This window comes from Chrysochloris asiatica, unplaced genomic scaffold (assembly GCF_000296735.1).
Source record: "Chrysochloris asiatica unplaced genomic scaffold, ChrAsi1.0 scaffold00021, whole genome shotgun sequence".
In the NCBI taxonomy this organism is placed as follows: domain Eukaryota; kingdom Metazoa; phylum Chordata; class Mammalia; order Afrosoricida; family Chrysochloridae; genus Chrysochloris; species Chrysochloris asiatica.
In genome coordinates, this window is record NW_006408539.1 from 747,455 (window position 1) to 758,122 (window position 10,668).

Below are 10,668 nucleotides of genomic sequence, written 5' to 3' on the forward strand. Positions count from 1 at the left end.
TAGATAGGTTTGGTTAAAAGAGATGGGGATAAGATTCTTATGATTCAATAGTGAATAATTGCTATCGTGACTCTAATTGCGACTGTCACTACTGTAAAGGTAGACGTTTTGTAACAAAAACAGGGGAGTGGTTAATCTTACAGTCCTGAAACAGAGGACCCTAGGACCATCAACAGAGAAGAGCACAAGCTGAATGCAGACCTTATCCAGAGAAGCAGCAATGCCAGAGACAAAGGCTGAGATGGGGACATGGAGAGAGGGAGCAGCTGAAGACTCTAGATTCATGGGAAGAAAGGCGTTGTTTGGCTAAAACCAAGTTGAAACTGACTTTCACTGCATGTATTTTTTTAATATTTCAACAAGAGAGGAAAGAATCTGGGGAAAGTACTGTTTAACCTCTATAAAATATGTGTTTAAAGACCAGAGGCTACTAATGGTTGACTTGCAAATAAACTGCTGAAGAGAAATAACTCACATTGTGTACATCACCTTACACTATTCAAAGTTCTTTCATCTTGATCATTTTATTTCATTTCTTTAAAGACCCCTGAGAGGTTTAGAGGAAATAGGAGTATCATCATTTTACAAATGACAGAAATAGAGAAGCTAATTAATTTGGCCACAGTCATAAGATAATAAAACATCTAACTTCTAGTTTACTCTCTTCATTATGAATAATACAACTTAGGTACCTTTTTATTAAGGCAGACTGAACATAGTATCACTCTAGCAACACTTCCACCAGCTACTTGGAATTTCTATATAAGCCTAAATGTAGTTATGTCATAATCTAAATATTATTATAAAAATTATATCTATGTTATGATTACAATCATGCAAAGAACTGGAATAAAATAGAATTTCTGTTTTTTAACTCTAATAAGGAAAGGGAGTCCTGGTGTGGTGCTATAGAATAGGCACTGGACCACAAGGTTAGTTTGTACCCCAAGGTCAGTGGTTCAAATCCACCAGCCGTTCCTTGGCCATGAGTTTGAATTAACTCGTTGGCAATTAGCAATTACAATATTAAAACTATATACTACAGTGTGGTCAGGAAGATGAATTTTTCAATTATACATACCTTAATTCACTGTTTTCAATAATTTAGACTGTTTCCATTGTACTTTTACGCACATAAATCTCCTATGTGAATTAACGAAAGATGATAAACTCATAGCTCAAAATTTTAACAAAAAGCAGATGTGCAGAGTAGGAAATGACTTGTTGAGAGGAAAAATGAAACATACACTTCCTGAACATAGATGTGCTGGACAAAGTGACTGTAATTATAAAGCTCATGAAAATAAATACTAAAAATGTTATACTTAGCTATCACTGAAAATTCTGCAATAAAATCTCAAGATTGCTATTTTATGTTAAAGATGTCATTTTCAGCCCACAACATACAAACTGCCAAATACATAATGTCTGTCAGTTTTAGATAGTACCTGAATATATCAACAAGCAACCATTCAGAAAAAATACAGAAGCATTTGTAAAGACATTTTTCCCCTTACCTTAGCAAGGAGAGAGTTATAGCAATCATTCACAAAATGAACAAGAATCAGCCCATTCAGTAGTTAAACGGTGGGAATGTTAACTTTTTAAATGGGCCTATTCATAGGAAAAAGTAAAAGGATAAAAACTACATATAAAATTTATTACAGCAATTTTTAATGCACCTAGAAGAACCGAAAGTGCTTATATTCATATGATTTACAGACAATTCTATATGCTGTCATTCAACTTCAAATGAAAGGAACTTTAACTATTAAAATGTCAAAATTTCAGTAACCACCATACTAGATAATATTGCAGTTATTTTCTCAAGACAGTAACAGAAAGGAAAAAAAAAAAAAAAAGACTTCATAATTTAGATTCCAATCAACACAATGAGAAATGAAGGGTGAACTTACAAGTAAAACTTACTTGGCCCCTTACTCTAATGCTTTAAACAATGCTGTTATAGTTGCCCTATTTTAACATAATTACTCCCACAATCCTTTGGACTTTTAATTTAAAAGATCACTCAAACCCAGGCAAAATGATTTCTCATACCCTGACTCCCATCAAGTCAATTCTGACTCCAAGAAATCTTTTAGAACAGAATAGAGCTGCCCATAGGGTTCCCAAGGTTGTGAACTCTTTACAGAACCAGACTGCTACATCTGTCTCCTGCGGAGTGGCTGGTGGATTCAAACCGCTAACCTTTCAATTAGCAACCAAGCACTTAGGCACTGTGCCACCAGGGCTCCTTATGGTTTTGTATACGAAAGGACAAGAAAAACAAAAACACCAGTTCTGACTCAAGATATAAAATCTGAATTTCTTTTGTCCCTCAGTATAAGAAAACAAGATGACAAAAAGGAAGTCTGAAATAGCAAACTGACCTAGTACACAATTTTGGTCTCCACTCAAGCAAAGCCTATGGTGAAAGAATTCGGAGTACATTCAGAAGACGGGTTAGTAGCTATCCCATAACTACCTTTATGCCAGAGCGCACACTGTTTCAAGCAGAGGGTGCCAAGGAGAATAAAAATATACAAGTGGAGACAAGCATCAGGAATTCAAAGAGAAAAATAATTGCATATTCATTTAATTTTTTCTGTCATTTAAAAATTCGTGACCAAATTCAATAAAAGTCTTCTTCTTCTTGCTCAATTGAAGAAACAGAGCAAGAAACCTTGTGAAAGGATCATTTCAGCAGTTCCCCTTCAACAGTGTCACATGCCACTCAAAGGAAAGCTAAAGGACTAGACAGGCTTCCCATTGGTGTGTGCCCTGTTACAAATAATGGCATTCCAACGTGTCCCTGTTAGGACCTATTGCTTTGAAAGTATCAACAGACACTATATGTTTATGCAAACATATTATTACATTGTGCTTCCCCCACCTCAGACTGAGCAGCCCCACACACGTTAGTCTCATACCATGCTGTGTACATTATATACATGCATAAGAATCCGATAAGCTGGTGGTTGTTTTTTTAAAGATTATCACACAACTTAATGCTGTAGCTCTTTAATTATTATTTGATGTTCAGTCTGTCCAAATGGAGCCAGTGCAGCAAGACGGTCAACAGAAATCACCTCTAAGCCAAAACCTGCTGCCGCTGAGTCGATTCTGACTCACAGTGATCCTATAGGAAGCACAGGTCTGCTCCATAGGTTTCTAAGATAGTAAACCTTTATGGGAGCAGACAGCCTCATCTTTCTCCAATGAAGCAACTAGTGGGTTTGAACTGACAACCTTGTGGTTAACAGCCCAACACTTAACCTGCTGTGCCACCAGGGATCCTGAATTCACCTCTGTTGTTGGTGGTGTCGTTGTTGTTGTTAAATGACAATGAATTGGTTCTGACTCATAGTGACCCTTATAGGGTTTCCAAGGAGCAGCTGGTGGGTTTGAACCACCGACCTTGCAGTTAGCAGTCGAGAGCTTAATCCTACAGTGGCACACCAAAACGCCGTAAACCTGGTTTAATAACTCCCTAGGTTTTTTTCTCATGTGGAGTTAGGATAGGCTTGTTGTGAGAACTGAATGAGGAAATGCACGTAGAGGCTCTGAGCCCAGCATCTGGCACACAGTAGGTGCTCAATAAACAACTGCTAAATTAACAATGGTACATGCTAGCAAAGCCTCTTAACTAAGTGCATATCACTTTATAATGGAAGGAGGATTCCCAACAAAATGTCAGAGTGGTAACTGGAAGCTAACAATGCTGTGGAGAAATGAGGGAAGAGGGGACATTTTAAATGATTAATAAAAGATGATATGGTACAACAAACTAACGTTTAGAAAAACTATGTGATTATAACCTTTCCCTATTTCAAGACAGTTATTAAATTACAGCAGACTGCACTCAATTCCTGAAGACCTACATGAAAGCATGCTCACCTCTGGAATACCATTCAGCATGATCTTTAACCTCTACATAATTTCATCTCTTTGCTCACTGTTCCACCACACTGGTCATTCTGAGGTTCCTCTAACATGCAAAACTTATTCCTGCCTCAGGACCTTTGCACACGCTGTTCCCTCCCCCTGGAATACTCCCTCCCCAGACTCTGTGATCCCCATTCCCTGACTTCATTAACACCTCTGCTCAAATCTGTTTTCTCAGACACCTTCTATCTAAAGAAATCTCCTGCTTGGACTTGCTCCTATTCTGTTTCTTTCTGTGACTTTACTCTGGTTTATTTTCTTGCTACTGACCTGGAAACTTCCAGAAGTGACCTTATATATAGCTATACTTGTTTGTTACCCATCTCCTTTACTAAATATAAACTGCATGAAAGCAGGGACCTCGTCTCTCATCGGGCAAGATTTTCAGTCCTTAAAACCGCGCCTACCAAATGGGAGGCATTCAGCAACTATTTTGGAGTAAATATATATTTTTTCTTAATTCTTACTTATTGTCAACTACAGTAAGGGGGGAAGGGGAAGAGCCTTGGCAGAGCAGTGTTAAGCACACAGCTACTAACGGAAAGGTCAGTGGTTCAAATCCATCAGTTGCTTAGTCAGAGAAAGATGTGGTAGTAGGCTTCTGTAAGGATTCACAGCGTTAGAAATCCTCTGGGAAGTTCTGCTCTGCCCTATAGGGTCTCTCTGGTCAAAACTGACTTGGCAGCTATGAAATATGAGGTGATGTGCACAGAAAAAAGAATGGAAGAATATATATCAAAATATCAACAATGATCATCTCTTTGTGATAAGAATGACTATTTTCTCTTTTTTTATTTTCTAACATTCCTAAACTGAAGGAAGGAAAAAGAAAAACAAACAAACATTATTTTACCAGGAAATCAACTTACTTCACTTACATAAGTGAGGAGATGCACAGAGACTTGGCTACAAGGAAGTTAATCATAGAACCATCAAAATGTTCAACAATAGTTCAAGAAATTATGGATAAAATAGAATATAACCATTTAAAATTATGTTTTAAGAAACACTACCATGAGGAAAATCTGAGGAAAAGAAACAGTATCTAGAAACACTTTTAAACTAGAGGCAACTGAACCCACCATAAGCCAAAGTGTCAGCAATGGTTCCTCCTGATTGTTGGGTTGGTGCCTCTTTATTTTTGCCTTCTGGTGCTTTTCTGTATTTAAAGGTACTAAAAATGAACGTGTGTTACTTTGATGCTCAGAAATAGGAGTTTTCAATGACTGTGCCAGAGGCTGCCTTTTTACCTTATATGAGCACCATCTAGTGCCCAATATATAGAAATGCAATTTTCATAAATCAGCAAAGGGTTCTAAAAAGTAACCTTTATTAAAAGCAGCACCCTTAAACACAAAGACAAAAATTGCAATATTCAGTGTTCAGACTAATTTTTTAAACTGCTGAACAATTCATTCAAAGAACTCAGAGGACGTTCAATCGTCATGGTAAAGCCATGGACCATGGTCCATTTCTACTTTTGTCGTCCTTCAGACACTTTAGACTAACTCTCAAGACACGACCCTTGAGCTTGTTTAAACTAGAGAGTATTTACTTTTTGAGAAAAAAGAAAAGACAGCACTCTGAAACCATTATGATGTCTTATTCTCCCCACAAATCTACAGGGTTGGTACTACCATTTCCATGCTACAGAAAAAGCATCGGAAGCTGAAGGTCACTTCCTGTTGGGCTGCTTCCAGAAAGGACTCCACTGGGTGACTAGAGGGCAAGACTGACAAGGAGTCGATTCAGTAAATTACCTCGGTCAATTTCTGAGATTTGGACCATGGGAAAGAATTACAAAGGATAATTATAAATATGCCAAAATGAAATAAATACAAGAAGTCCATGACCTGCTCAGAGCAATGAGCTATTCCTGTTGTATTCCCATGCTACCACACGCTTCTTCCACAAGAGCGTCTATCACACACTTCATGCATGTCATTTGTTGCTTGTCTTTACAAATAAATTATAACCCCTTTGAGGGTAGGAGACTATAGTGCAGTGAGTTACATGCTGGGCTGCTAACCACAAAGAAAGCAGTTAGAATCCACCAGCTGCTCCACCAGAGAAAGATGAGGTTTTCTGCTCCCGTAAAGATTTACAGCCTCGGAAACCCTATACAAGGTCACTATGAGTCAGAACCAATTCATTGGTGGCACACACCCACCATCGCTACCGATTAGCAAAGAAGACTTCCTTTACGTGTAGAAATTGTTGAATTGGTGTACAGTCTGCATTCTCAACAAGAAAAAAATGAATTATTTAAAAAGAAAGAAAAACTCTTTTTAACAGAATCCCAGTTCTGTTAAAAACTAACAATTAAATCGGTGATTCAGACAAAAATTTTCAACGGATTTCTCAAACCTCTAATTAATCTAAAGCATGGTAATTTTTATAATAAAGAGTTAAAACAAAATACTGCTTTTCACCTATCACAGTGGCTGTGGTGCCTTGAATTTACTGGAGATGGCTCTTCTAGCCAACGTCTTAATTCCCACCAGTGATTGGGTGGGACCACGCAAATAAGGTGTGCAGGACTCTATGGCTGCATCCAGCTAGGTTTAAAAGGAGCCAGCTCAGAAGCAGAGATGTAAGATCCCAGGACCATAAAGAACAAAGAGCACAAGTGAAGTGTGAGATGGCAAGAGGTGACAGCAGAGGTGGTGACGTGGAGAGACAGAGCAGTTTGGGGCTCTAGGCCCGAGGACTGGGGTAGAGGCCAAGAAGCCACATGGTTGAGAATCCGTAAACAAGGGCAAGGCATGTTTGCAGTACGGCAGACAAGAGGCATTCCTGACTGGAGAACTGCTGCATCCTGAGTGGGTTTTGATCCTGAATTGTAGCCTGTTCACTTTCACTAATAAACTCCATAATCGGAGGATTGTTACGAGTTCTATGTGGCCATTGTAATGGATTATCGAACCCAGATGTGAAGCAGAGAGTGCTGTGGTGGGATGGTTGGTGTCAGACTAGGGTAAAAAAGGTTGTAGGGTGGAAGCATGGCTGACCTCTGTTTATAGGAATCCATCAGGGGAAGTCAAACATGGCACCCACTTGGTTTTTACAGTGACAAAGGTCATAAAGTCTAAAAATGCACTAAAATGATAAAAGGGCAGGGAAACAGGCCCTTCCAAACACTGTTGATAGGAGAGTAAATTGGTACACTCTAGCTGTATCTGTCTGGTAGCATCAAGATCAATGCACATAAACTTCAACCCAAGATTTCCACTTGAATGAATATAACCTCCAAATCTACTTTCATGTAAGAGGAATAATGTGCCAGCACTGTTTGTATCAACTGACTCAACCAGGATTTTCAATGGTTGAAGATGTAGTAATTTCCCACCTATAAGCAGCCAATCAATGGGAAGAAATGTATTCAGGGGTACTTCCAGTACACTGACTATTTGGAGAAGCTGCCTCATCCTGCAGCTGACCTCCAATTCTTTGGAATCGAGCCAGTGTCCTGCTCTATTGCCTGCTGATCCTGGGAGTCATCAGCAGCCTGCCATCTGACCTAGCGGACATGCCTGCCTGCCATCTGACCCGCCGATCTTGGTCCACCAGCCCTGCAGCTACGTGAGTCAAAAGCCACCAGCCTGACATCTGATCAACAGACTTGGGACTTGCCCACTTCTACAACCATGTGAGCCATTTCCTTGAAAGAGACCTATCTTTATATAAACATACACTGATTTTGCTTCTTTAGAGAACCAAACCTAAGACACATGGGTTCTCTGCCGCCATTATAAAAACAAAGACTGTTGTTTACATATACAGGATATGTATTTTTTACTAAGTTGTGAAAAAGCAATGGACCAAACAGTGGGTGTATATGCATCTAAATGATTCTGTAAAAATATATGAAAAAGAATGAAGCATCCAACTGACATGAAGTGAGGGGAGACGCACAAGAACACCCAAACATGCAGAGAGCACCCATTTGACCTAGCCTCAATGGCTTCACAATCAGAACTCAACTAGAGGAAGATAAAGAAAAAAAAAATTTTTTTTGATAAAGGAAACAAGGGTAAACTGCTACCATTTGATGAACTTGACCTATACTCATGGAGGTAGTAACTCTAAATTCCAACAGAAAGGGAAGGAGTCTTCACATCATGTATCAATGCTATCCCCTCTATACACAGGTAGATGGAGACGGACAACTTAGATATTGGCTACTTAAAATGAAGGAGCAATAAAGGCACAAAGTGACTGGCTTACAAGTTTTCAAGAGGGAGTTTAGTTTAAGAGTGTGTGAGGGAAGATAGAGTCCCCACTGAACAGTTTTCATCTTGTCTTGATGAGTCTGGTTAGAAGAGATGGGGATAAGACTCTTATGATTCAATAGTGAGTAACTGTTGTCATGACTAATTGTGACTATCACAACTGTAAAGGTTTAAGTTTTGTAACAAAAACGGGAAGTAGTTAATCTTACAGTTCAGAAACAAAGGACCCTAGGGCCATCAAGGGAGAAGAGCACAAGTGGAATGTGAGACCTTATCCAGAGAAGCAGCGACAATGGAGATGGAGGCAGAGATGGAGAGCAGCTGAGGACTCTAGATTCATGGGAAGAGAGGGACTAAGAGCTGGCGGCCAGGAGGCAGACTTGTAGAATGTGCCCTTTGGTGGTCTAAATTATTATATATGCCTGAGTGTGTTGTTAAAAAAATAGCTAAAATGAATAGAGAGAAAAATTGTTAAGTGATGGTAGGGATTATAATCATTGTAATGAAACAAAGTATATGATTTTTTAAATGTAAAACTGATGATCTGCCCTATAAACTCACACTCAATTCACAATAAAAACTTTAAAAGAAAAGGTCAGCACAGGGAGGAAGTGGGAAGACCACTGCAACATTGTGGGGACTACAGTCAGTGCCACAAAACAGAATGTGCAGGAATTGTTGAATGGGAAACCAGTGTGCTCTGTACACTGTCGCCTAAATCACAATTAAAAATTGTTTGTTAAAAAAAAAAAAAATGGAATACATGTTTAAAGTGGGGTGGTGCTGGAGGATAAGCACTGAACTGCTAACCACAGGTCAGTGCTTCAAACCCACCAGCTGCTCCTTGGAAATGCTATACAGGATCACTGTAAGTCAGAACTAACTTCACAGCACTTAACAACCACCCCCTCTGGAAGAATTCAAAAGAAATCTCCACCAATGCTCATCTCTGGCAAAGGGAGGTCACTGAGTGGAGGACAGGGACAAGAAGAAAACTTTCCCAGCACTTAACAACAACAACATGAGCTTGTACAACAACATGTATGGAATGGATGGGAGATTAGGAACATTAAAAAATAACAGAATAAAATCAGCATACCACACAAGTTCTTACGACTCATATAAATTTTCCATGTCCAGATAATCTCTTACCTGCTAGTTGGGGCAGGGAAAGAAAATGAGAAAAGCTGATTCCAGAATGGGTCATTCTCAGAGACAGACTCTGTGCCCGATAACTTTGCTAAGTACTCATTTTTAGGAAGATCGCCAACTCTACTGCTATTTGAGCCCATCTTCTACTGCGGTAGATAACTTGGCCTTAAAACTTCATTTCTTCAAGATAACCTAGAAAGAATGGAAAGAAATTTCAGACTTGTTCAAAGTAACTGTCATCATTTTCATAACCCTTCTCCAATATGTAAATCCTACATGTTAAAAGTTGGAACCTACTAAAGGAAAACATACATCTACTGCTATCTGAAGGGAGTCCTGGTATGGTGCTGTGGGTTAATGCAGTGGATTTTGCAAGGTCAGTTTGAACCACAAGGTTGGCAGTTCAAGCTCACCAGCTGCTCCAAGGAAACCCTATACAGGATCGCATTGAGTCAGAACTGACTCGATATCCCTTAGCAACAACATTACTATCTGTTAAGTATATTAAACAACAACTACAAACTTTTAAAGGGAAAAATAGAGCTAAAATCTATCCTGGCCAACACAAATGCAAAACTTTGAACCTGTACTTTACACAGTAAATAAATCTCCAGATGAGTGTTCTTCTGCCCAAGAAAACGTCTCAAAGCAAATTCATAACAATGATAAATTATTAACAAATAGTATGAAAACAAAGCTCTTTTATGAATGAAATAGTGGCGTTAAAGAAATACAGAGACAGTGTGGCTTGAATGTGGTAGAGGTGAGAAGAAACTACCTGAACAATTAGCATGCAGTCAGCAGCAATCAGTTGAAGGCTGGAACTTACCCAGAGGCACCTGGGAGGACAGACCTAGCAATCTGCTTTGAAAACCACGTGGAGCAGTACTACTCTGCACACAAGAGGTCACCCTGATTCTCCCGGACTAACAGCACCACCCACACTTAGGGAGAACTGGCATGAGCTGCCTGCTTTAAGTGAAATCATCTCCAGTTTCAATGGCGTCACATTCACTGGTGCATTCCTCTGTAAAGTACATACAGAAAATGTTGACATTCCTCTTGTCCTAAGCCATGAGTTATTTTTAGGACAAGGATTATCTTATTCATCTTTCTATCCCTAGAGTCTAGACTCACATGGGGACTAGTATGTACCAGGCATGACCTGAACAGTATGTTGAAGGAATGTGTGTTGTGGTTAAATTCGTACCAGATTCTTCAGGATCTGTTGTTCTTATGGGAAAACTAATGTTTTAGTTATAAATATGAACTACTGTCTTCGTCAAAGCCATGCTTAACACAGTTCTAAATCCTGTTTTATCTCAATTTGTTCCAAGAA

The 10,668-nt window shown here is 39.1% G+C and overlaps 1 protein-coding gene across 2 annotated transcripts in view; it reads right to left on the reverse strand.

Annotated features, from left to right (window-relative positions):
* DYM (dymeclin) overlaps positions 1-9,521 on the reverse strand; it is a 429,499-nt gene extending 419,978 nt beyond the window's left edge. The window contains exons 1-2 of one of the 2 annotated variants that reach the window (XM_006837483.1): positions 9,330-9,521; positions 9,115-9,119 (exon numbers count right to left, since the gene is read on the reverse strand). In XM_006837483.1, coding sequence (XP_006837546.1) covers positions 9,115-9,119; positions 9,330-9,469 — 145 coding nt within the window. In that variant the 5' untranslated portion in view covers positions 9,470-9,521. The remainder of the gene's footprint in view (positions 1-9,114; positions 9,120-9,329) is intronic. The other variant, XM_006837482.1, reaches the window with a different exon arrangement.
* Positions 9,522-10,668: the final 1,147 nt, after the last annotated feature.